Raw genomic sequence first — 27,297 nt, forward strand, 5'->3', positions numbered from 1 at the left:
GATGGCTGGTACAGTGTAATTTACATATAGTATTGTATGAATTGATGTGGATATTGACCTGCCGTCAATAATAACTTATGCTTCTCCATCAGTGAGGATGAATTTTGATTAATCTGGCACTATTTTGTATCCATAAATTTTTAGGTGTAATCAGAGAAAAGGAATGAAGTTTTTCTTCCACTTTGGAATGAAACCTAGTGGATTGATTTGAACCATATTCATAAGCTACACACAATACAGTCTGCTTTACGCAATGGTCTTTTTATGGTTGCCTATTGAATTAATGGACTTGAATGTTTACAACTCTACCATCCTAAAAAGTCTGTGAATTTGACTGTGAAATAAAGCCTGATCTGCCATTACAAATTGCATTAAACTTTGCATATACTATGATCTGTGTGTTTCAGAATGAGAACTATATTACAGATTTTTGAACATAATATCTTTGATAAAGTTTGTGAAAAGAAACAGTGACTGCTAAGAAATAGCCAATGAGTTTGAAAAATTTTATTCCCACCCAACCTGTTACAGCATGTACAGGTATATGGCAATACATTTTATGAAGATCCAAAGGAATGCATAGCAATAAATCATTGTCACTGAGTTTTCTTACCACATGACAAAACAGCAAATACTAGTTTGAAGAATAGTGTCAGAGAATTGTGATTGTGTAGAATTCTTTTCATAGTTGTTGCTGAAATTGCCCTGTAGCTTGAGGGGTAGTTTATCTTAGTAGGAAACTGTTTTTTTTTTCTATTTTGCTTATTTTAGATATCTGCCTATCTGATGGCATAGTGTCTATATTCACTTTCTGTGATGTTAGTCTCCTCAAGCCAGTGTTTTCAAGCATGTGAAAACAGGTAAAATATCTTTTAGGGTTTTTTTATGTGTAGTTATTTCCATTACCTTTGGAACATTTGTTTTTACTTGTTATTTTCTAACTTCTCTTTAGACTTAAACATACTTTTCAAACATATTAACAATGTTCATATTAATATAATCATTGTAATGAAAATAGTGGACTCTTGACAGTAACACAAATTAGGAATAGAAAGCACTTTCTGAATTTTGGGTGTTAATCACTATTTAAGCAGCCTTTATTTAACTTATTAAAAGCTTGGCAAAACAGCCAACACTACATAGAAAATTAATATAAAAGTGAATGTAGATCAATACTTTTAAAATGTTTTGCATTGGACGCCCTATGAAAAATGAAATAAAGAGGACAATTTTTTATGATGCAGAAATGTGAACAGGACTTAAAATTGTGAACACGTATCATAATCCAGCATATGGGTAATGTTACTAAAGCAAGGTTGTTTAATATTGGTATTTTGAATTTGTTTGCTTTAACTTTCAAATGCATAAATCATTTAAGAAGACCCTAGTACATTTTACATAGAATAGAAAATAGTAAATTTAGTGATGTCCATTTTATGTTTTCTTTTACAATCTTGGTCAACAATTTGAATTAACAGCAACCATATCCAATCATATCGAAGCTCATTGTGTTGGTATTATAAATATTAAGTGACGTTGAATTTTTAATTATATGATAGCTTTACAACATAATTTTAACTTAAGGTAGGTCCAGTATTATATCTCATAATAGTGGCAAACGGTCTAAAAATAAAAAAAATATATTATTTTTAAAAACAAAAATATAGCAGTAAATACTCAAGTTTCTGAAATGTTTTATTTGAAGAAAATATTATAGGCATGAAGGTGGAATAAATGAGGGCTCTTATGTTGGCCTTTTATTTTATTATTATATGACACATGAAACTCCTTCAGGGCAAAGGATTTTCTCATTTAAATGTGTTTTAAATTATAAACCCAATGTGTATATAAAATAATTAGAAATTGTTGCTTGGCATATGGTTGTAAAATATATAAAATCTAGCAACATAGTCTGGGTACATGAATAAACAGTATTTTTTAATAGAAAACTAACCTCCTTCTATTTTAAAGCATTTTTTAAATGATTTGAGAGAGAGAGCATGACTGGTGGGTGAGGAGCAGAGAGAGAGGGAGAAGCAAGCTCCAGACATGGGGCTTGATACCAGTACCCTGAAATCATGACCGGAGCTGAAGGCAGACACTTAACCAAATGAGCCACCTAGGCATCCCTATTTTAAAACATTTTACATACAATTTGTATTTTTTATATGTTTAAAATAGTCTTGAAGAAAATGCATATAAATAATTGTCATTTGACATATTTGTTTATTTTGATTTATACAAATTAACTTAAAGGTCTTAGATACGTATTAGAATTTTATATACTTCTCTTATTATTATGGGATTATTACTAAAGCAATTGCAACTTACCATGAAAGATGCAAGTATGTCACTACGATTAAGATAAGAGTAAGAATACAAATTCCAATTAAGCAAGGAGAGAAGGTAATATTTTTCAAAAAGCCAATGACAATGCCAGATAATAACATGAGTATAAAATAGTTCCAATTTTCCTTATAGCCAAGGGGGGTAAAAAGTATTCAGAGATATAGCTGTTATCTGATAAAGGATAGTGCATCCATTTTTAGGGAATTTATTCTTCATAGTCTGAACTCAGATTTTTATTTTGTATTTCGTTAAATGAGGGATACTGAACAACACAGTAGAGTGAGTCTTCTATAATGTAGACAGGATTTCTATGTGCATTTCCTACTTAGGGCCTTGAGTTAAAAAAAATAAGATGTTTCTCCAAAGACCCAGTAATAATACTGGTATGTAGCTTTCCAGTAAACTAAACTGCTACCAAGATGTACTTGAGAAATGTCCATGAAGCTCTCCCTCAGGAATATCTATCATTTCAGCTAGACTATTGATAGAGGTAGGTAGCTGAGAATTCACAATTAAGATGCCAGCTAGCACCTGGAGTGCAGGTATTTTGTGTGATTGGTTCAATGTAGATATGTATGCTCTAGATAACAGTGTTTGCTCTATTACCCCAACTCTTCAAATGATGTTAGATAATGGACAGCTAATTTGGGGAGATGTCCCACCTTGTCAGCAAAGCTATAGGTGCATAGGCTCTCACATCAGGCAATTTAAACCTGAAAATGTTATCTTGAGATGGAATCCATAAAGGCAGAATATAGAAGGCACTATAATATTACAGTATACTTTGAAAAACTAAATCGGCTTCAGGTGAGATAATTTAGTGATCTGTCACACGAATATGAAACTCAAAATGTTATATATGCAGAATCAACTAATTTCTATTTGTTCTGCAGCATGTAGTATTACAGAGAATAAGAGGACTGAGTCCAATTCTATTTTGGGTGATACTACCTGTGTACTGAGGACTGCTCTAGGTTTTTTTATGAGGCAAGGTGCCATACCACCCTTAATATGAGCTTTCAAGAACAGTTCTGAGACATCATTTCTTAAATCGTTCCAGTCGACATTGATTCATCAAGAAGTATTGAAGACTGAGTATTAAACTAGAATGTTAAATGGATTTTTTTAAAAAAATAGGTTATAATGAATTTGCATATATGAAATAGTAATTGTCAAATTACCCTTATTCAGGAAAGAATACCCTGAAATGGCTCTAGCCCTAAAATTTATTAAGCATCAATGAATTTTTGCTTGATATAGAAAATGCCTAGGTATTTTGTAGTGTTGTTGAGGTCTGCATTATAAACATCAGTATGAATGACTTTTTTTTTTTTTTTTTTTACAGAGGAATGGGAAAGAATGGTAGGGAGGGCAGAAGTAGAGGGACAGTATCTTAAGCAAGCTCCATGCCTATCGTCAAGACTAATGTCATGCCCGAGATCATACCTGAACTAAAATTAATAGTCAGATGCTTAACTGACTGTGCTACCCAGGCACCCCAAAATGAAAGAAATCTTTTAAATGTAGGTGATGTAGGACATTGACCTGTGGATATTATCTGACCTTATGGCATATTTTGTACCTGAAAACTGAAAACATCTTTTTCAGTTTATTTACTCATCATTATTTTCTCCTATGAACAGAATGCAGGATATGCTGTGCTGGAGTTGTTATCATGTGTGCTTTCTGTTAATTTTAATTTCTGCTATTTTTAAATTGTTTATAAATTGCAGTAATGGATTTACATATTGAAATCATTTGTCTAACTTTGCTGATGGCAAAAGTTTTTTTTAAAATTTTTTATTGGGGTTCAATTTGCCAACATTTAGCATAACACCCAGAGCTCATCCCACCAAGTGACTCCCTCAGTGCCCATCACCCAGTCACCCCAACCCCTGGCACCTCCCTTTCCACTACCTCTTGTCTGTTTCCCAGAGTTAGGTATCTCTCATATTTTGTCACCTTCACTGATATTTTCACTCATTTTCTCTCCTTTCCCTTCATTCCCTTTCACTAATTTTTATATTCCCCAAATGAATGAGACCATATAATGTTTGTTCTTTTCCGATTGACTTATTTCACTCAGCATAATACCCTCCAGTTCCATCCACGTTGAAGAAAATGCTGGGTATTTGTCATTTCTAATGGCTGAGTAATATTCCATTGTATACATAGACCACATCTTCTTTATCCATTCGCCTTTCGATGGACACCGAGGCTATTGTGGTCATTGCTGCTATAAACATCAGGGTACAATTGTCCCAGCGTTTCACTGCATCTGTATCTTTGGGGTAAATCCCCAGCAGTGCAATTGCTGGGTCGTAGGGCAGGTCTATTTTTAACTCTTTGAGGAACCTCCACACAGTTTTCCAGAGTGGCTGCACCAGTTCACATTCCCACCAACAGTGCAAGAGGGTTCCCTTTTCTCTGCATCCTCTCCAACATTTGTGGTTTCCTGACTTGTTAATTTTCCCCATTCTCACTAGTGTGAGGTGATATCTCATTGTGGTTTTGATTTGTATTTCCCTGATGGCAAGTGATGCAGAGCATTTCCTCCTGTGCTTGTTGGCCATGTCTATGTCTTCATCTGTGAAATTTCTGTTCATAGCTTTTGCCCATTACATGATTGGATTGTTTCTTGGGTGTGGAGTTTAATAAGTTCTTTATAGATCTTGGATACTAGCCCTTTATCTGATACGTCATTTGCAAATACCTTCTTCCATTCTGTAGTTTGTCCGTTAGTTTTGTTGACTGTTTCTTTTGCTGCGCAGAAGCTTTTATCTGCTGAAGTCCCAATAATTCATTTTTGCTTTTGTTTCTCTTGCCTTCATGGATGTATCTTGCAAGAAGCTGCTGTGGCCAAGTTCAAATGGGTGTTGCCTGTGTTCTCCTCTAGGATTTTGATGGAATCTTGTCTCACAGTTAGATCTTTCATCCATTTTGAGTTTATCTTTATGAATGGTGTAAGAGAATGGTCCAGTTTCATTCTTCTGCATGTGGATGTCCAACTTTCTCAGCATGATCTATTGAAGAGACTGTCATTCTTCCAGTGGATAGTCTTTCCTGCTTTGTCGAACATTATTTGACCATAAAGTTGAGGGTCCACTTCTGGATTTTTCTGTTCCATTGATCTATGTGTCTGTTTTTGTGCCAGTACCACACTGTCTTGATGACCACAGCTCTGTAGTACAACCTGAAATCTGGCATTGTGATGCCCCCAGCTATGGTTTTCTTTTTGTAATATTCCCCTGGCTATTTGGGGTCTTCTCTGATTCCATATAAATCTTAAGATGATTTGTCCCAACTCTCTGAAGAAAGTCCATGCTATTTTGAGAGGGATTGCATTAAATGTGGAAATTGCCCTGGGTAACATTGACATTTTAAAAGTATTACTTCTTCCAATCCATGCACAGGGAATATTTTTCCATCTCTGTGTCTTCCTCAGTTTCTTTCAGAAGTGTTCTGTAGTTTTAAGGATATAGATCCTTTACCTCTTTGGTTAGGTTTAATCCTAGGTATCTTCTGCTTTTGGGTGCAATTGTAAATGAGATTGACTCCTTAATTTTCTTTTTTCAATTTCATTGTTAGTGTATAGAAATGCCACTGATTTCTGGGCATTGATTTTGTATCCTGCCACACTGCTGACTTGCTGTACGAGTTCTAGCAATCTTGGGGTGGAGCCTTTTGGATTTTCTATAGACAGCATCATGCCATCTGCGATGAGGGAGTTTGACTTCTTCTTTGCCCATTTGAATGCCTTTTATTTCTTTTTGTTGCATGATTGCTGAGGCTAGGACTTCAAATACTAAGTTGAATAGCAGTGGTGAGAGTGGACAGCCCTGTCGTGTTCCTGATCTTATCGGAAAGGCTCCCAGTGTTTCCCCATTGAGAATGGTATTTGCTGTGGGCTTTTCGTAGATGGCTTTGAAGATTCTGAGGAATGTTCCCTCTATCCCTACACTCTGAAGAGTTTTGGTCAGGAATGGATGCTGTTTTTGTCAAATGCATTCTCTGCATTTATTGAGAGGATCCTATGGTTCTTGTTTTTTCTCTTGCTGATATGATCAATCACATTGATTGCTTTACTTGTGTTGAAGCAGCCTTGCATCCCAGGGATACATCCTACTTGGTCATGGTGAATAATCTTCTTAATGTATTGTTGGATCCTATTGGCTAGTATCTTGTTGAGAATTTTTGCATCTGTGTTCATCAGGGATATTGGTCTATAATTCTTTTTCTTGGTGGGGTCTTTGTCTGGTTTTGGAATTAAGGTGATGCTGGACTCATAGATCGAGTTAGGAAGTACTCCATCTCTTTCTACCTTTCTGAACAGCTTTAGTAGAATAAGTGCGTTTTCTTCTTTAAATGTTTGATAGAATTCCCCTGGGTAGCCATCTGGCCCTAGACTTTTATGTCTTGGGAGGTTTTTATGCCTGCTTAATTTCCTCCCTGTCTTAGGAGGTTTTTATGCCTGCTTAATTTCCTCCCTGGTTATTGGCCTGTTCAGGTTTTCTTTTTCTTCCTGTTCCAGTTTTGGTAGTTTGTGGTTTTCCAGAAATGGGTCCATTTCTTCTAGATTGCCTAATTTATTGGCGTATAGCTGCTTGTAATAAGTTTTTAAGATCGTTTGTATTTCCTTGGTGTTGGTGGTGACCTCTCTTTTCTCATTCATGATTTTGTTAATTTGAGTCTTTTCTCTCTTCTTTTTAATAAGGCTGGCTAATGGTTTATCTATCTTATTAATTATTTCAAAGAACCAACTCCTGGTTTTGTTGATCTGTTCCACAGTTCTTCTGGTCTCTATTTCATTGAATTCTGCTCGAATCTTTATTAACTCTCTTCTTCTCCTGGGTGAGGGTTTCATTTGCTTTTCCTTCTCCAGCTCCTTTAGGTGTAAGGTCAACTTTTGTATTTGAGTTCTTTCCAGTTTTTGGATGGCTGCTTGTATTGCGATGTATTTCCCCCTCAGGACTGCTTTTGCTGTATCCCAAAGATTTTGAATGGTTGTATCTTCATTCTCATTAGTTTCCATGAATCTTTTTAATTCTTCTCTAATTTCCCGGTTGACCCTTTCATCTTTTAGCAGGATGGTCCTTAACCTCCACGTGTTTGAAATCCTTCCAAACTTCTTCTTATGGTTTAGTTCTAGTTTCAAAACATTACAGTCTGAAAATTTTCAGGGGAAAATCCGAATCTTTTGTTATCAGTTCAGAGCTGATTTGGGACCCAGTATGTGGTCTATTTTGGAGAAAGTTCCATGTGCACTTGAGGAGAATGTGTATTCAGTTGCATTTGGATATAAAGTTCTGTAAGTATCTTTGAAATCCATCTGGTCCAGTGTATCATTTAAAGCTCTTGTTTCTTTGGAGATGTTATGCTTAGAAGATCTATCAATTGTAGAAAGCGCCGTATTCAGCAGCCTGGGTGGCTCAGTGGTTTAGCGTCGCCTTCAGCCCAGGGCATGATCCTGGAGACCCGGGATCGAGTCGTACGTTGGACTTCCTGCATGGAGCCTGCTTCTCCCTCTGCCTGTGTCTCTCCCTCTATCTCTCTCCTTTCTGTGTATTCTCATGAATAAATACATAAAATCTTAAAAAAAAAAGAAAGCGTAATGAAGTCTCTAAGTAAAAGTGTATTATTATCTAAGTATGTCTTAACTTTGGTTATTAATTGATATACTTGGGAGCTCCCGCATTCAGGACATAAATATTTATGATTGTTAGATCCTCTTGTTGGATAGAACCTTGAAGTATGATATACTGTCCCTCTTCATCTCTTACTACAGTCTTTGGGGTAATCTTTATCTGATATGAGGATGGCTACCCCTGCTTTCTTTTGAGGACCATTTTAATGGTAAATGGTTCTCCAACCTTTTATTTCCAGCCTGTAGGTGTCCTTAGGTCTAAAATGAGTCTCCTGTGGACATCAAATAGATGGGTCTTGCTTTTTTATCCAGTCTGAAACCCTGCGCCTTTTGACGGTGTCATTAAGCCCATTCACGTTCAGAGTTACTATTGAGAGATATGAATTTAGTGTCATCATACTATTCAGTCCCTGTTTTTGTGTATTATTTCCTTGTACTTCCTCTTTGTTTTATAGAGTCCCCCTTATTATTTCTTGCAGAGCCGGATTGGTGGTCACATAATCTTTCAGTTTCTGCCTATCTTGGAAATTCTTTATCTCTCCTTGTATTCTGAATGAGAACCTCGTTGGATAATGTATTCTTGTCTGCATGTTCTTCTCATTTCGGACCCTGAATATATCCTGCCAGGCCTTTCTGGCCTGGCTTGTCTCTGTGGAGAGATCTGCTGTTACTCTAATACTTCTCCTCATAAATGTTAAGGATCTTGTCTCTTGCTGCTTTAAGGGTCTTCTCTTTATCTTTGGAATTTGCAAGTTTCACTATGAAATATTGGGGTGTTGAATGGTTTTTATTCATTATAGGGGGAATCTCTCTGTCTCCTGGATCTGAATGCCTGTTTCCCTTCCCATGTTAGGGAAATTCTCAGCTATGATTTGTTCAAATACACTTTTTAATCCTCTGTCCCTTTCAGCGCCCTTGGGAACCCCAATTAAACATAGATTTTTTCTTCTCAGGCTGTCATTTATTTCCCTTAACCCATCCTCATTATCTTCTGTTTTTCTCTCTTTTCCTCAGGTCCTTCCTTACCATCAACTTGTCTTCTGTTTCATTCACTTGTCCTTTACCTCGTTAACCCTCATTGTTATTACCTCCAGTTTGGATTGCATCTCATTTAATTAAGGTTTATTTCGTCCTGATTAGATCTAAATTCTGCAGTCATGAAGTCTCTTGAATCCTTCATGCTTTTTTCTAGAGCCACCAGTAGCTTTATAAGTGTGCTTCTGAATTGGCTTTCTGACATTGAATTGTTATCTAAATTCTGTAACTCTGTGGGAGAGAGGAGTGTATCTCATTCTTTCTTTTGGGGAGATTTTTTCCTTCTAGTCATTTTGCTCAGTGCAGAGTGGCTAAAAACAAGTTGTACTGGAAAAAGGAGAAAAAGCAAGAGGAAAAAAAAGGGGGTGGGGGAAAACAAAAAACAAGGAGGGGTATCCTCTGATGCTATATACTGTAAGTCCTTCGACTTCCCCTGGCACTTTCCAGCGTTGCTTCGTCCAGAATTTGCTCTTCCCCTGTCCTTCCAGCTGGTCTTCTATGTGAGGGGCCTGCTGTGCTGATTCTCTGGTGTTTGCACCAGTGGGAGCTGCCCTGCCCCCTGCCAGGTGTAAGGCTGAGTGGGAGCTGTTTATCCTGTGAGGCCCCTCCTCCTTGCTGGCCCTGCTTAGTCCTAGGTACAAGGTGACACCAGGAGGAACAACAATAATGTCGGTGGCCAATTCTCCAGCTCTGGAATTAACTCCAGCAGGAACTACCGCTGTCTCCTAGTCCATAGGGGCCTGGATGCTCCGGGGGCTGGGGGTGCTGATCTGCACAGCTCTGGGCCTCCCGGTGGTAGGAGCGTCCTTGGTGTCCTGTGTCTTCCCCGCCTCAGCCTGTCTCTGGGAGAGTGCGAAATCTTGGGCTGTGTCCCCTGGGGCTCTGTGCTCCAGGGCTGCTCTGCTGGAATCGCGCTCCCCCGGGCCCATGCAGCCAATAACAAAAGTTTGATGCAGGCACTTACTTTAATGCATTTATCAAGTCTTTCAAATGATCTTGGAAAATTGGAGTAATAAAAGATAAGAATAGACAGCTATAGAGAAGTTAATTTTGACTTGCAGGAACACATATATTATGTATATTGATTTTTCAAATATGCTGGGGCTTTCTGTAACATACTGTTATGAGATATCTAGATAAATATGAATTATCAAAGAGTCCTGTGGAGATATGCCAGCATACTGGGCATATACTGTGGAACTATTTATAATCATGATGCTGGATGTTTTTGTTTGTGATCTCAGTAGAGATTTGAAACCCCATGATCAAGTATTTTGTAATTCTTTGTATTAAGTCAACATCTATTCAAGGGTTTTGGCTCTGATCCTTGCGTGTATAATTTGGAGTTATCTTTGACATTCCTTTTTCATCACATTTTTCCATTTTATTTTTTTTTTTCAAAATTTATTTATTTCAGAGAGAAAGCAAACAAGCAAGCAAATGAACACATAAGTGGGTGGGGCAGAGAGAGAGGGAGAGAGAATCTCATGCAGGCTCTATGCTGAGGGCAGAACACTCAGGAGTCAATCCCAGTAGCATGAGATCCTGACTTGAGCTGAAACCAAGAGTCAGATGCTAAACTGCACCACAAAGGTGCCCTTGTCTACTTTCTTATTTACAATATCTCTTGTGTAGTTTTATTCTTTCTAAAGTTTTTATTTGAATTCCAGTTAACATACAGAATAATCTTAGTTTCAGCTGAATAATATGTCCTTCTCTGATGGATTTATATTCCTTAGCATAAAATTCTGCTTCCATCCATGTCATTGTAAATGGCAAAATTTCATTCTATTTGATGGTTGTGTAATATTCCATTGTTTATATATACCACATCTTCCTCATCCATTCATCAGTTGGTGGACACTTGGTCTCTTTCCATAATTTGGCTGTTGTTGATAGTACTGTTATAAATATTGGGGCACATGTACCCCTTTAAATCTGTATTTTTATATCCCTTGGATAAATACCTAGTAGTACAATTACTGGATTATAGGGTAGTTTTATTTTAATCTTCAGTTGAATCTCATACTTTTTTCCAGAGAGTCTACGCTAGTTTGCATTCTTACGAACGGTATAAAATGGTTCTCCTTTCTCTTCATCCTCGCCAACATCTCTTGTTTCCTGTGTTAATTTTAGCTGTTCTGACAGATGTGAGTTGATATCTCACTGTGGTTTTGATTTGTATTTCCCTGATGATGAGGGATGTTGAGCAACTTTTCATTTGTGTTTTGGTCCTCTATATGTTTTCTTTGGAAAATGTCTATTCATAATTTCTACCCATTTCTCTACTGAATTATTTGCTCTTTGGTTGTTGAATTTGGTAATTTCTTTATAGATTTTGCATACTTACCCTATATCATATATGTCATCTGGAAATATTTTTCCCTTTCTGTAGGCTGCCTTTTTGTTTTGTTGATTGTTTCCTCTGCTGTGGAGAGACTTTTTGTCTTGATGAAATCCCGGTAGTTCATTTTTGCTTTTGTTTCCCCTTCCTCCAGATATGTGTCCAGTACGAAATTGTTACATCTGAGGTTGGAGAGGTTGCTACCTGTCTTCTCCTCTAGAATTCTGATGGTTTCCTGTTTCACATTTAGTTGTTTCAACCATTTTGGATTTATTTTGTGTATGGTGTATAAAAGTGTTCTAGAATCCTTGTTCTGCATACTATTGTCCAGCTTTCCCAACATCATTTGTTGGAGATACTTTTTTTCCATTGAACATTCTTCCTAGTGTTTATTTTTTAGGTGACCATATTTTTGTGTGTCTATTTCTGAGTTTTCTGCTCTGTTCTATTGATGTAGGTGTCTGTTTTTGTGCATGTACTATACTGTCTTCATGACTAAACTTTTGTAATATAGCTTGAAATCCAGAATCAAGATGCCTCCAGTTCTACTTTTCTTTTTTAAGATTACTCAGGCTATTCCAAGTCTTTGTGGTTCCATGCAAATTGTAGGATTGTTTATTGTAGATCTTTGAAAAATACTGGTGTTATTTTACAGAGATTGCATTAAATGTGTACATTACTTAATATAGTAAAGCTATTTGTTCTTTGAATCTCTGAGCATAGAATGTTTTCCCATTCTTTCTGTCCTCTTAAATTTCTTTTATAAGTGTTCTATCGTTTTCAGAATACAGATCTTTTACTTTTTCAGTTAGGTTTATTCGTAAGTATCTTATGGTTTCTTGTGCCATTGTAAATGGGATCTATTCCTTGATTTCCCTCTGCTGCTTCATTAATGGTGTATAGAAATGCAACAGATTTCTGTATATTGATTTTGTATCCTGTGTCTTTGCTCGATTCATGTATAAGGTTTAGCAATTTTTTGGTGGAGTCCTTTGGATTTTCTACATAGAGTATCATGTCATCTGTGTATAGAGAAAGTTTGACTTATTCCTTGTGATTTGGATGTCTCTTATGTCTGATTGCTGAGGCTAGGACTTCCAGTATCATGTTAAATATTAATGGTGAGAGTTGACCTCTGTATCTTGTCCCTGATCATAGAGAAAAAGGTCTCAGTTTCTCCCCACTGAATATGATATTACCTCTGGGTCATTTATATTTGGCTTTCATGATTTTGAGTTGTGTTCTACTTTGTTGATAGTTGTTATCAAGATTGGATGCTATATTTTGTCATTTTCTATATCTATTTAGAGGATCATATGGTTCTCATATTATTTTAATGTTGTGTATCATGTTGATTGATTTGCAGGTATTGAATCACCCCTATAGCCCAGGAATAAATCCCACTTGATTGTGATGAATTATTTTTTAATGTACAGTTGAATTCATTTTGTTAGTATGCTGAGAATTTTTACATCCATGTTTATCAGGGATATTGGTCTGTAATTCTCTTTTTTAATAGGGTCTTTTTCTCATTTAATATCAAGGTACTGATTGACTCATAGAATGAGTATTTATTTCTTTTTTAAAAATAAACTTGATTTTTTAGATTAGTTTTCGGCTTACAGAATAACTGAGAAGTACCCCGAGTCCTCATATACCCACTTTCCCCTATTACTGACATGTTACATTAAAGTTTTCCTTCCATTTCTATTTTTTGAACTGTTTGAGAAGAATAATTATCAACTCTTCTTTAAATGTCTGGTAGAATTCTTCTGGGAAACCATGTAGCCCTGGAGTTTTGTTTCTTGGGAGATTTTTTTTTTTAATTACTGCTTCAATTTCTGTGCTAGTTATGGGTCTTTTCAAATTTTATTTTTTTTAAATTGTTTATTCATTTGAGAGACAGAGAGAGAGAACATGAGCAGTGGGGAAGGTCAGAGGGAGAGGGTGGAGCTAACTCCTTGCTGAGTAGGGAAGCCTGTTGTGGGTCTCAATCCCAGGAACCCAAGTTCATGACCTGTGCTTAAGTCAGATGCCTAATATACTATGCCACTCAGGTGTCCACTGTTCAAATTTTCTATCTCTGCCTGTTTAAGTTTTGGTTATTTGTATGTTTCTAGGAATTTGTACATTTCTTTCAGATTGTGCATTTTGTTGATATATAATTTTTCATAATATTCTTATAATTGTATTTCTCTTGTTCATTGTGATCTCTTCTCTTTCATTCATGATGTGATTTATTTGTTGTTTTTTCATGATGTTATTCTCTTCTTTTTGATAAGTCTGCCTAGGGTTTTATTAGTGTTATTCATTTTTTCAAAGAATGTATCTCAGCTTTTAATTTCGTTGATCCGTTCTGTGATTGTTTCTTTCTGTATCATTTATTTCTGCTCTAATCTTTATTATTTCCCTTCTTCTGCTGGATTTAGTCTTCATTTGTTGTTCATTTTTTTTTTGATCCTTTAGGTATAAGGTTAGGTTGGAGAGCTATCTTGCTGAGGTAGGCTTATATTGCAGTTTACTTCCCTCTTAGGACAGCATTTGCTGCATCTTAAAGATTTTGGACTGCCTTGGTTCATTTTCATTTGCTTCCATATGTATTTTTTACTTTTTAAATTTCCTGGTTAAGCCATTCATATTTTCATAGGTTGTTCTTTAATTTCCATGTTATTTGGTCTTTCAAAATTTTTTATTGTGTTTGAGTTCAAGTTTCCTAGGGTGGTCTGAAAATATGCATGGTGTGATCTCAATCCTTTTGTACCTGTTGAGGGCTGATTTGTGGCCCAGTATGTGATCTGTTCTGGAGAATGTTCCATGTACACTCAAAAAGAATGTATATTCTGCCTGTTTTCTGTGAAATGTTCTGAATATATCTGTTAAGTCCATCTGGTCCAGTGTGTCATTCAAAGCCATTGTTTCCTTGTATTTCTTCTGCCTAGATGAATTATCTATTGTTGTAAGTGGGGTGACAAAGTCCCGTAACTATTATTGCATTATTGTCAATGAGTTTCATCCTGTTTGTTATTAATTGATGTCTATATTTAGATCCTCCCAAGTTGGGTGCATAAATACTTAAAATTGTTAGATCTTACTGGTGGGTAGACCCCTTAATTTTGATATAATGCCTTCTTCATCTCTTGTTACAGTCTCATGTTTAAAATCTAGTTCGTTTTAAAAAAGAAAAAATCTAGATCGTTTTATCTAAGTATAGCTACTCCAGCATTCTTTTAGCATCCAATACCGTGATACATGTTTCTCCATTCTTTCACTTTCATTTTGCGGGTGTCTTTAGGTCTAAAATGAGTCTCTTGTAATCTTCATGTATATAAGTCTTGTTTTTTTAAAAATCCATTTTGATACCCTATGTCTTTTGATTGGAGCATTAAGGTCATTTGCATTCAGAGTGATTCTTGAAATATAAATTTAGTGTCAATGTGTTACCTATAAAGTTGGTTTTTCTGGTGATGTTTTCTGCTCCTTTCTAGAATTTGTTGCTTTTGGTCTTTTTTCCCCCCAAAGATTTCCCTTATGATTTTCTTGCAGGACTGGTTTAGTGGTCATGATTCTCTGTAGTATTTGTTTTTCTGGGAACCTCTCCTTACATTCTGTGTGACAGCCTTGCTGAATAATGTATTCTTGGCTGCATATTTTTTTACTTCATCCTGCCGAATATTTCATGACACTTTCTTCTGGCCTGCCACATTTCTGTGGACAGATCTGCTGCCCACCTGATCTGTCTTTCATTGTAGGTTAAGGCTTTTTTACCTTGGTGCTTTTCAGATTCTTTCCTTGTCTATTTTATAAATTTGACTTTAATATGTCTTGGTGATCGCTGAATTTTGTTGAATTAAAGGGAGTTCTCTGTATCTCTTGGATTTCAGTTCTCTTTCCTTACCCAGATTAGGGAAGTTTTCAGCTATTGTTTGCTGAAATGAATGTTGTGTTCCTTTTTCCCTGCTTCTTCTGGAACTCCTATGATATGAATGTTAGTATACTTTAAGGAGTCACTGATTTCCCTATGTCTACATTTGTGATTCAGTACCTTTCTTTCCCTCTTTTTTTCAGCTTCGCTATTTTCCATAATTTTATCTTCTATGTTATTGATTCATTTTTGCATCATATATCCTCATTAGCATTGCATGCAGTAAGTTTTGCATCTTACTTATAGCATTTTTTATTTCATCCTTTGTTTTTTATTTTTAAAGATTTTATTCATTCATTCATTTGTTCATTCATTCATGAGAAACACAGAGAGAAGCAGAGACATAGGCAGAGGAAGAAGCAGGTTCCCTATTGGGAGCCTGATGTAGGACTTTATCCCAGGATTCAGGATCATGCCTGAACCGAAGGCAGATGTTCAACTGCTGAGTTACCCAGGTATCCCCATCCTGACTAGTTTTTAGTTCTTGTATCTCTGCAATAAGGGATTGTCTAGTGTCTTCTATGCTTTTTCTCATACCCAGCTAGTAATGCTATGATTATTGTTTTAAAAGTCTGATTATTGTTCAGACATCTTAGTCTTATCTGTATTGAGAAAGTCCTTAGCTGTGACTTCTTCCTGTTCCTTCTTTTCCAGTGAATTCCCTAGTCTTGTCATTTTTTCCTAGTCATTGTTTTTTTATGTGGGATTGTTACAATATCCTGTTGTATTTTTGCTCCTGAGAGTAATGGCTATATTAAGAAGAGGTCCAGGGGAAAAAAAGGGGAACCTAGATCCTCTTTTGTTTTGGTCTGCTTATTAAAGATGAGCACTGGCTGTTATCCTATACGTAGGCAAAATGAATTTAAATAACATTAAAAATTGTAAAAATTAAAGGCCAAAACAAGCCAGATTCATTAAAAAAAAAAAGTAAAAAAAAAAAAAACAAAGCTAGATCTTATTTCCCTTAGAGATGATGCTTTGCAGTATTTTTTGATAAATATACTTGATACATTAGAGAGGTTTGTGCTAGTATTGTTTTTTTAAAAGATATTATTTATTTATTCCTGAGAAACACACAGAGAGAGACAAGCAGAGACACAGGCAGAGGGAGAAGCAGGCTCCATGCAGAAAGCCCGATGTGGGACTTGATCCTGGAAATCTGGAATAACTCCTTGAGCCAAAGGCAGATGCTCAACCCCTGAGCTACCCTGGCGTCCCTCTGTGCTAGTCTTTTGGGGGTGGGGTTTGCTGTGCTGATTCTCTGGTGGACTTTCCCTGGTGGAGTTGTACCTACAGGGCACAACTGTTGTTGTATATGGCTCTGGCCTCATACCACATATGACAACCCAGAAGTGGCACTGATTTCCTCAGTGTTAGTGTTGATGTGGAGTGGAGGAGGGTGCAGAATGGCATTGCTCTGCTCTGTCACCACCAGTGCTGGAATTTCATGCCCACAACTACTCAGGAAGCCCTCACAGAAGAGCTAACAATTATGCCTCTTTTCTTCCTGGTCTCCAACAGATCCCTGCCTTCATTTGCCTGTATCCAAGCTTCCTGCTTGCCTGTGGCAATACTCTTTTGTGTTTTATTCCAGGCATGTGGCTGGGTTTCAAAACTCTAAATGTTAGAGATTCATGTGGCAAGGAACCTCATTGATCATCTTGGGGAGGGTTTTACTGTGCTGTGTCCGATGTTGGTTTGTCCCAGAAATCACTCACACAACCATGTAGTGGTTTGGAGTCTTTAGTAAAGTAGAGCAGAAAGTTTGCTGCACTCAGCTCAAGTCCCTGTTCCTATTCTCGGAACATATTTATTAAATATGTTTTTTCTCCTTTGATCATGATGATTAATATAAATGGGACCTTTAAAAACAAGAACCTCTGAAGTTGTGAAGGCTTGAGATAGACTTCTCTTTTAAAACTTTAATATATTCTGGGACACCTGGGTGGTTCAGCAGTTAAGCGTCTGCCTTTGACTCAAGGTGTGATCCTGGAGTCCCGGGATCGAGTTCCACATTGGGCTCCCTGTGTAGAGCCTGCTTCTCTCTCTGCCTATGTCTTTGCCTCTCTCTCTGTGTCTCTCATGAATAAATAAATAAAATATTTTAAAAAATAAAACCTTAATATATTTTGATATAATTCATTTTTAGGATTATGTATGATCTATAAATAGACTCACTCTCTCCACACTTCCTTTTCTCTTACCATTGTAATTTCCATGTCCATTCCAGTGTGAATTAGCTAGCAGTAAATATAATGGAAAATAAATATATGCAATGTTGAATAGTAACAAGTCAAACATATGAGGTAACATGGGTATCAAATATTTATGTATTTATTTAAAATAAAAAAATTATATAATCTCCACACCAAACATGGGGCTTAAACTAATGACTCTGAGATCAAGAGTTGCCAGCCAGGCAGCGTATCAAATATTTAATTTATGAAATCTTTTTTTTTTTTTTAAACTGGTATTTTTTTTATTTTTATTTATTTTTTTTTATAAATTAATTTTTATTGGTGTTCAATTTACCAACATACAGAATAACACCCAGTGCTCATCCCGTCAAGTGTACCCCTCAGTACCCGTCACCCATTCACCCCCACCCCCGCCCTCCTCCCCCTCCACCACCCCCAGTTCATTTCCCAGAGTTAGAAGTCTTTATGTTCTGTCTCCCTTTCTGATATTTCTCACACATTTCTTCTCCCTTCCCCTATATTCCCTTTCGCTATTATTCATATTCCCCAAATGAATGAGAACATATACTGTTTGTCCTTCTCCGGTTACTGTGGCCAAGTTCAAAAAGGGTGTTGCCTGAGTTCTCCTCTAGGATTTTGATGGAATCTTGTCTCACATTTAGATGTTTCATCCATTTTGAGTTTATCTTTGTGTATGGTGCAAGAGAGTGGTCCAGTTTCATTCTTCTGCATGTGGATGTCCAATTTTCCCAGCACCATTTATTGAAGAGAGTGTCTTTCTTCCAGTGGATCGTCTTTCCTCCTTTATCGTATATTAGTTGAGCATAAAGTTCAGGGTCCACTTCTGGGTTCTCTATTCTGTTCCATTGATCTATGTGTCTGTTTTTGTGCCAGTACCACACTGTCTTGATGAACACAGCTTTGTAGTACAACCTGAAATCTGGCATTGTAATGCCCCCAGATATGGTTTTCTTTTTTAAAATTCCTCTGGCTGCTCGGGGTCTTTTCTGATTCCACACAAATCTTAAAATAATTTGTTCTAAGTCTCTGAAGAAAGTCCATGGTATTTTGATAGGGATTGCATTATATGTGTAAATTGCCCTGGGTAACATTGACATTTTCACAATATTAATTCTGCCAATCCATGAGCATGGAATATTTTTCCATCTCTTTGTGTCTTCCTCAATTTCTTTCAGAAGTGTTCTATAGTTTTTAGGGTATATTTTGAGAACCATTTGAATGGTAAATGGTTCTCCAACCTTTTATTTTCAGGTTGTAGGTGTCCTTCTGTCTAAAATGAGTCTCTTGTAGACAGCAAATAGATGGGTCCTGCTTTTTTATCCAGTCTGAAACCCTGCGCCTTTTGATGGGGTCATTAAGCCCATTCACGTTCAGAGTTACTATTGACAGATATGAGTTTAGTGTCATCATGATATCTATTTAGTCCTTGTTTTTGTGGATTGTTCCACTGAACTTCTTCTTAAAGGGGAGTTTTAAGAGTCCCCCTTAAAATTTCTTGCAGAGCTGGTTTGGAGGTCACATATTCTTTCAGTTCCTGCCTGTCTCGGAAGCTCTTTATCTCTCCTTCCATTTTGAATGAGAGCCTTGCTGGGTAAAGTATTCTTGGTTGCATGTTCTTCTCATTTAGGACCCTGAATATATCCTGCCAGCCCTTTCTGGCCTGCCAGGTCTCTGTGGAGAGGTCTGCTGTTACCCTAATATTCCTCCCCATGAAAGTCAGGGACTTCTTGTCTCTTGCTGCTTTAAGGATCTTCTCTTTATCTTTGGAATTTGCAAGCTTCACTATTAAATGTCGAGGTGTTGAACGGTTTTTATTGATTTTAGGGGGGGATCTCTCTATTTCCTGGATCTGAATGCCTGTTTCCCTTCCCAGATTGGGAAAGTTTTCAGCTAGGATTTGTTCAAATACATATTCTGGCCCTCTGTCCCTTTCGGCGCCCTCGGGAACCCCAATTAAACGTAGGTTTTTCTTCCTTAGACTGTCATTTATTTGCCTTAATCTGTCTTCATGGTCCCTTAATTGTTTGTCTCTTTTTTCCTCAGTTTCCGTCTTTGCCATTAACTTGTCTTCTATGTCACTCACTCGTTCTTCCACCTCGTTAACCCTCATCGTTAGGACTTCTAGTTTGGATTGCATCTCATTCAATTGATTTTTAATTTCTGCCTGATTGGATCTAAATTCTGCAGTCATGAAGTCTCGTGAGTCCTTAATGCTTTTTTCTAGAGCCACCAGTAGCTGTAGATTAGTGCTTCTGAATTGGCTTTCTGACATTGAAGTGTAATCCAGATTTTGTAACTCTGTGGGAGAGAGGGCTGTTTCTGATTCTTTCTTTTGAGGTGAGGTTTTCCTTCTAGTCATTTTGCTCAGTGCAGAGTGGCCAAAAACAAGTTGTATCTTAGGTCTCCAGGATCAGGCCCTGAGATGAGGGCGGCATTAAATCGCTGAGCCACCTGGGCTGCCCGGAGCAGATTTTCAATCGACTAGTCAACTGTGAACTTATACCTCTAGATATTCCAATTAGTACAAATTACTCAGAGTTGGAATTTGTACTCTGTAAAATATACCAAATATGCTTGTTTGGGTTGAATTCCTCATCTCTGTCCTGTGGCAGTGGGAGTTCACAGTATGGTTGAAAGGGTGTATAAAGGAATCTTGAATTTTTAGCCTGAGTCCTGCCTGAGAACGACAGTGTTCTATGTAAGTGGTTCTCAAACATGATTAGAATCACCTAGAGGTCTTGTTAAAACACAAATTGTTGGGCACCATCTCCAGAGTTACTGATTCAGTAGGCCTGGGGTGGGGCCCAAGCATTTGTACTTCTGACAAGTTCCCAGCTGATGTTGATGTTGCTGATGCTGCTGGTTTAGGGCACAGACCTCAACAATCCTTGATTTATGCTTGCCTCAGGGGTTGTAGTATCAGAATTCTTACCTATACAGTAGCCAACATTTTGTTTTTAAACTGCTTCATTATTTTATGGCCACTTTTGTGGCCTCCTTTGCCCACTGGCCTAAAATATTCTGTTAAGACTTTTCACTACCTAATTTTTAATAAATAAGGTCTGCCTTCTCATGCTTAGGTTTCATGATTTTATCCTTATTTTTTTTCAGACCAATAATAATTTTCACTCAGTGAAACCAAAGTATCATAATTTGAAGAAGTCTGGGGTATGTGGTTGACTAATTTTAAGTGAACAAATAGAAGTCATGTTCTTGTATCACTTTCCTAGACCCAGAAAGAAATAACTCTAATAATTTTAATACCACTGGGTGTAAAAGGAAGACAATTAAAGTTTAGGATCTTAGAAAACAATTTATAAGTATTAAATTTAAGGAAATCATATTTTATCTTCCTAAATGCCAAAGAAGATACCAAGAGCTGTTGATACCAATTTGTTTAGAATTCTCATTATTTTAAGGTTATTGTAAAGGAATATTGTCCTGTACTGATTGATATCTGCTGACATACTTAGAGCTGATGTACTTTTTTTCTTTCAGCACCACGTCACTGATTATGGAGATTCTTTAGAGAAAATATCCCATTGTACTGGTTGATTACATGCCTCAATTGAATAGTAGCTTGCTGCCAATTATTACAATGCCATGTTGATTTTTTTTCTCATTTCTACTATGGAAATTAAAGCAGAATTTGTTTAAAATAAGGTTCCAAATATATTGTGTATGGGGTTGATTCTGAATATTTGTGTTATTTTTTAAATAGTTGTAAAGATAGGTTTGAGGCTAGATCAGAATATTTGGTTGAGGGACTTGAAATGTGTTAAGTAGTCTAAAGGAAATTTTTGGACATATGACTAGTTAAATGCAATCTTATCCAGCCTTTTGTAACATGAATAAAAGAAAAGAATGAAACCGTAGAGACCCTAGTTGGGAGACTCCTGTCACATTAAAGAAAAGGTCACTAGGGGTAAAGTAGAATGTCAGCAGAATAAATGAAAAAGAGGGGAGGGGAAATGTGTGAGAGTCATTTTAAAAGTAGAATATTTATGGCTGGATGACAAAGTCAAACCAAGCTCTACATGATGAGTCTTCCAGCCTTTTAGCACACATGGGACTTAATTTCCAGCCATTCTTCCAAGCCCGCTTATTCAGCTGCAGACACAAGGGCTCCTTACAGTTCTTGGAATATTTCAAGCCATACTAGCTGCCACTTCAATATTTGATTTGTCTCTAATCCTTCTACTACGAAAGCCCTCATTTCTTGGAAGGCTCTGCTCAAATGCCACCTTAACAAACAATCTTCCCTGACTACACATTAAAAAATCACATCCTGGCATTCATTATTCCATTTACCAAAGTTGAATTTTCTTCATAGCACCAAAGCACCAACATTTTATTATATACTTATTTGTTTATCATATGTCTCCCTCTTTTTAGATAGTAAGCTACATGAAAGTAAAGACTTAGTTTTGTTGCCTATTATATTTCTATCACCTAGAACATGGCTGATACTTAGTAGGTACTCAATAAATATTTGTTGAATGAATGAACAGAATGTAAAAGTGGTGGGGATTAAAAATAATGCCAGTATTTCAAGTCTGAAGTATTCCAAAAATAGTGGTATTATTAACAGGGTATGGAAGAGTGGAAGAGGAGTTGATTTAGAATAACAGAGACACAGGGGAAGATAAATTTGGCTTATATCTATCAGCTTAAGTATTTGATGCTGGTGAAACAACCAAAGAAGTACTACAGAATGGGGAATCTAAAATGTGAGGAGAAATCTGGCATTGAGGTAAAAATGATCTTTGAGTCATATTCATAGAATCAATTCTTAAAGCAATGGAAGAGGAAAAAATGACAAATGATAAAAAGACAGGAATATCAGATTTGAAAATCAACATTTGATTTTGTGTATTGAATGTTTTAAATATACAGACTTATTTAATATATATTTTTTGTTTATTTCATAGCTGGGTTAACAACTTTGGACATGAAGGTCTTGGACTCTTATTGGATGTGCTGGAAAAGCTTCTGGACAAGAAACAGTAAGAACAAACAGTAAAAAAAAATCACCAAAGGGGAAATTTTTAAGCACAACATAACATGTTTATTTCCTCTTTATTCAGGCAAGAAAATATAGACAAGAAGAATCAGTATAAACTTATTCAGTGCCTCAAAGCATTTATGAATAATAAGGTAAGTAGTATTTATTTCTGCCTCTCATAAATGTGATAGCTTGTCTAACAGTGTATGAAAGTATGAAACAGACAGCATTGTAAGTTCTTATTTGGTTTTCAAAGGTTCTTTATGATACAAATTATCATCAGGTTCATTGAAATATTTTTAAAAATATACTTTGCTTCACAATATATTTATTTATAGGTTTTTACAATTATGGAAATGCATAAATATATTTCCAAATTAGATAATATTTTTCCTTTTATGGTTAAATGTTGTATGTTGAATACCATTTTTTACAGTATTCTTAGTCCATTGAACAGGAAAATTCAAAGCTATTTGACTTGTTTGCTAACAACATTATAAGGTGAAGATTTCTATTTTATGTTCAATTAATGTTAATGAGTTAATAAACATGACATTTCTGGAAAACAGAAGAGTTTTTAAAATATATATATACCAGCTGCAATGTGAGGGACTTTATGAATTCTAGACAAGGGTTTTTTTCTAAAAATAATTTTTGCTTAGGGTGCTTGGGTAGCTCAGTTGGTTATGTGTCTGACTCTCGATTTAGGCTCAGGTCATGATCTCAGGTTCCTGAGATGGAGCCCTGCATTGTGCCTCCTGCTCAGCATGGAGTCTGTTCCTTTCCCTCCCTGCTGCCCCTCCCCCTTCCATACATGTACACAGGCATGCTTGCTCTCTCTTAAATGAATAAATAAAATATTTAAAAACAATAAAAATAATCTGTGCTTAGCTTATGAAATTATGGTTATTTTTATATAGACTATTTTGTTACTGTATTAGACATGATTTCCTCTATATTCCTGTAGGTGAAATAAAATTGACTAATTCACTAATTGTATAATTCTCTTTAGTGTTTTAATAATCTCAAATATTTGATAGAAATAATTATAACAATTGGGATGCCTGGGTGGTTCGGTGGTTAAAGCACCTGCCTTTGTCTCAGGGAGTGATCCTGGAGTCCTGGGATCGAGTCCCACATCAGGCTCCCTGCATGGAGCCTGCTTCTCCCATGCCTGTGTCTCTGCCTCTCTCAATCTCTGCTTGTGTCTCTCATAAATAAATAAATAAATAAATAACCAAAAACCAGCCAAATGTAGTTGTTAATGTAATATGAATATATAGTTAATAATAATGCAATTAGATTCTGTTTAAAATGTAAACAGTCTCTTAAACATGGGATTATATATGATTATATATATGTATATATTATGCACATGTGTATCAACAAAGAAATTTTGTCATATGGAGGTGGATGCTTGCTAGTTGATGTAAAATTTTCGTATTGAGTATACTAATTGTTCTGTTCTTGGAAGTCTCTGCCAGAAAGATTTCCATCACCATTACTACATAATTTCTCAATTTCTGTGCCCCTAGTCTTTTGCAACAGAATTATGCAGAATCTTATCTTTTAACAAGAAAGCACTTAATGAACATTGTATCTCCAAAAATGAATCTTTCTTCAGTTGAGGGAAACAAAGAAATAACCTAACAGTGCAGTATTAGAAATTGGGAGATACAGTACATGCTTTACCACTAAGTTGAGTAGCCTTTGGAAAATCACTTGATGTTTCTGGCTTTCCATCCCCTCATGTGTAAAATTAGACAAAGGATCCTTTGTTTTAACTTGCATTGTCAATTCTCACAGCTTACCAGGATAATAAATATCTATAAATCAAGATAGTCACTAGAGAGAGTCATAGTAGTGAGATTTCCTGTAGAGCTTTTCCCTCAAGTCTTAAGTTGATATGTCAATACATAATTAATTATGACTTATTTGACAGTTTTGAAGAACATGATGATTTGACTTAGACTGTTCTAAACGAAGGTTAACCTTTAGTTAGGACATGCTAATCTTTTGCATATAAGTACTCAGAATATGAATAAACCGTGAATATTTTAAATTATAGGCACGTGAAACAATAGGCATGAAGTATACATTCAAAATTTAAAAAATATAGTGATATATCCACTTTATGTTGTAATAAATTGTCATAATCAAAGCATGAGACTTTTATCTGAAATGACTTAAAGTTCACATTTGTTGGCCCCAAGGAGTTTAGATTGCCTTCTCCAAAAACTCTTTTCCTTAATATAAAATGAATAATAGCATCATAATAGTTCAAAAGCAACACATTGCCTCTTAACTTTCATTGCTGTAATATTGCTCTTATGTTTAGATTGATGTTTTTTCATTATTTATTTCATTTTTATTTTCAGTAGGTCCCTGTGTATTAGAAACTTCTTTTAAATTATAAATGAAAATTTAAATAATTTTACTCTCAGTCTATTTGATTTTTATTTTAGTTTTTATTTTATTTTTTAAAAAGATATTTATTTATTCATGAGAGTCACAGAGACAGAGAGAGAGAGAGAGAGAGAGAGAGAGAGAGAGAGAGAGAGAGAGACGCAGATACACAGGCAGAGGGAGAAGCAGGCTCCACGCAGGAAGCCTCATGTGGGACTCAATCCCGGGACTCCTGGATCACGCCTTGGGCTGAAGACAGGTGCTAAACCACTGAGCCACCCAGGGATCCCTCATCTATTTGATTTTTAAAACTCTTATTTTAAGTTTGGTAATTGCATGGTAAGCCTCTCTTAGTTTTACACAAGCATTTTTCACTTCTTTTCCTTACTATTTAGTATCTACTGGCTGCCTTCATACATACTTATCTATTCTTTTTTCTTTCCTTCTTTTTAATCTTGTTTCTTCATTTTTTTTCTACCTTGTTTCTGTATATATTCTTTATTATGACCTCTGGTAAAGTTACATTTAAGAGCTTTAGTTGTGTTTCCCTTCTCCCCCCAAATTCTTTTGGAAGTTAAATTAAGCACCATGGAAATATTCATATATTTGGTAATTAACTAAACATTAATCTTGAAATGACAATTTTGATCTGATGAAATATTGTTGTATTTTTACTGTTAAACTGTTAAAAGAAGCAAGCATTTCATAAGAAATTTGAAAAATAGTTTGTGGGACAAAGGTCAAAGAAAATACCTTCTAAATGTAGTGAAAAAATTCAAGTTTTAGCCTTTTTAAACATTTACTTACCTATTTGTTCTTATAATACACACTTGTGTGGTTCTATTCAAGCCTAGAAAACAAATGAAAATGGTGTCTCCTTTGCCAAGTTGACTGTGACACTTACTAAAACCCAGGCACCATTTCCTTGGGTTCATAGCTTTTGTAATGCAGCACAGCTTCCTCTAAGAGGAAGGTTAACAGATGGTATGGGAGAACTAATATAGAGGTTTATTGCTTCTTTAACTGGCATATAGTATACAAAAAAGCTTTACAACATTTTACCCTTCTTATTCAGTTTAATTTTCCATACAAACATATTAGAGAATTTATATATATATATATTTTTTTAATTTTTTTTTTTTATTTATTTATGATAGTCACACAGAGAGATAGAGAGAGTCAGAGACATAGGCAGAGGGAGAAGCAGGCTCCATGCACCGGGATCCCGACGTGGTATTCGATCCCGGGTCTCCAGGATCGTGCCCTGGGCCAAAGGCAGGCACTAAACCGCTGCACCACCCAGGGATCCCCCATATTAGAGAATTTAATTATGAATTCCAGGCATCTCCAGGGAGACCCAATGACATAGGTAGAATTACTTCAGAAAATCATATTAGTATGTACTTTACATGTTTTTCTTTGTTGAAGAAATACTGATTATTCACATATTTCTCCCAAATCTTTATGGAGTTTTTAGGCAGGCTAATGGAGATCATATCTGATCCTGGGGAAAAAACTCCAAGATATAGTTATTTGAAATAAAAAGTAGAAACAACTCCAAGCACTGAGAGGGGCACTTGACGGGATGAGTACTGGGTGTTATTCTGTATGTTGGTAAACTGAACACCAATAAAAAATAAATTTATTAAAAAAAAAGAAACAACTCCAAGATATAGGTATTTAAAATAATTTAAAAAAGTAACTGCATTTGAAAAACATTCATGTAATTTGGTAGAACCTCATTGTAGAGGTGTTGGTTTTTAGAAGACCAATGTAAGTTGCTTTTTAAATTAAAGATGTGGGGATCCCTGGGTGGCACAGCGGTTTGTCGCCTGCCTTTGGCCCAGGGCGTGGTCCTGGAGACCTGGGATCGAATCCCACGTCGGGCTCCGGGTGCATGGAGCCTGCTTCTCCCTCTGCCTGTGTCTCAGAGGCCTCTCTCTCTCTCTCTCTCTCTCTCTCTCTCTGTGCGACTATCATAAAAAAAAAAGAATTTAAATTAAAGATGTGTTACAAAGACATTTTGAATGAAGGTTCTTTTTCTTTTTCTTTAGTTTGGATTGCAAAGGATTCTAGGCGATGAAAGGAGTCTTTTGCTATTGGCAAGAGCAATTGATCCCAAACAACCCAACATGATGACTGAAATAGTAAAAATACTTTCTGCTATTTGCATTGTTGGAGAAGAGAACATGTAAGCATTGCCATATTATTATATTAACAGCATGGAAAATGGCACTTAAGAAATTAACAAGTCCATATTTTCTGCTTTTCATTTGATAACTTGCATGAAAATTTTATTACATTTTAGAGAATAATTTATTGGCATTTTATCTTATCTATTTACAGTTAAGTTTTTTAAAAAAAATTTTGAAA

The 27,297-nt window shown here is 36.0% G+C and overlaps 1 protein-coding gene across 3 annotated transcripts in view; it reads left to right on the top strand.

The window, feature by feature from the left end:
* DIAPH2 (diaphanous related formin 2) overlaps window positions 1-27,297 on the top strand; it is a 1,101,152-nt gene that overhangs the window by 262,266 nt on the left and 811,589 nt on the right. For all 3 annotated transcript variants that reach the window (XM_055337637.1, XM_055337638.1, XM_055337639.1), the window contains 3 exons: window positions 22,445-22,519; window positions 22,601-22,670; window positions 26,979-27,115. In XM_055337637.1, the coding sequence (XP_055193612.1) occupies window positions 22,445-22,519; window positions 22,601-22,670; window positions 26,979-27,115 (282 nt within the window). The remainder of the gene's footprint in view (window positions 1-22,444; window positions 22,520-22,600; window positions 22,671-26,978; window positions 27,116-27,297) is intronic.

Source organism: Nyctereutes procyonoides, unplaced genomic scaffold (assembly GCF_905146905.1).
Source record: "Nyctereutes procyonoides isolate TBG_1078 unplaced genomic scaffold, NYPRO_anot_genome, whole genome shotgun sequence".
In the NCBI taxonomy this organism is placed as follows: domain Eukaryota; kingdom Metazoa; phylum Chordata; class Mammalia; order Carnivora; family Canidae; genus Nyctereutes; species Nyctereutes procyonoides.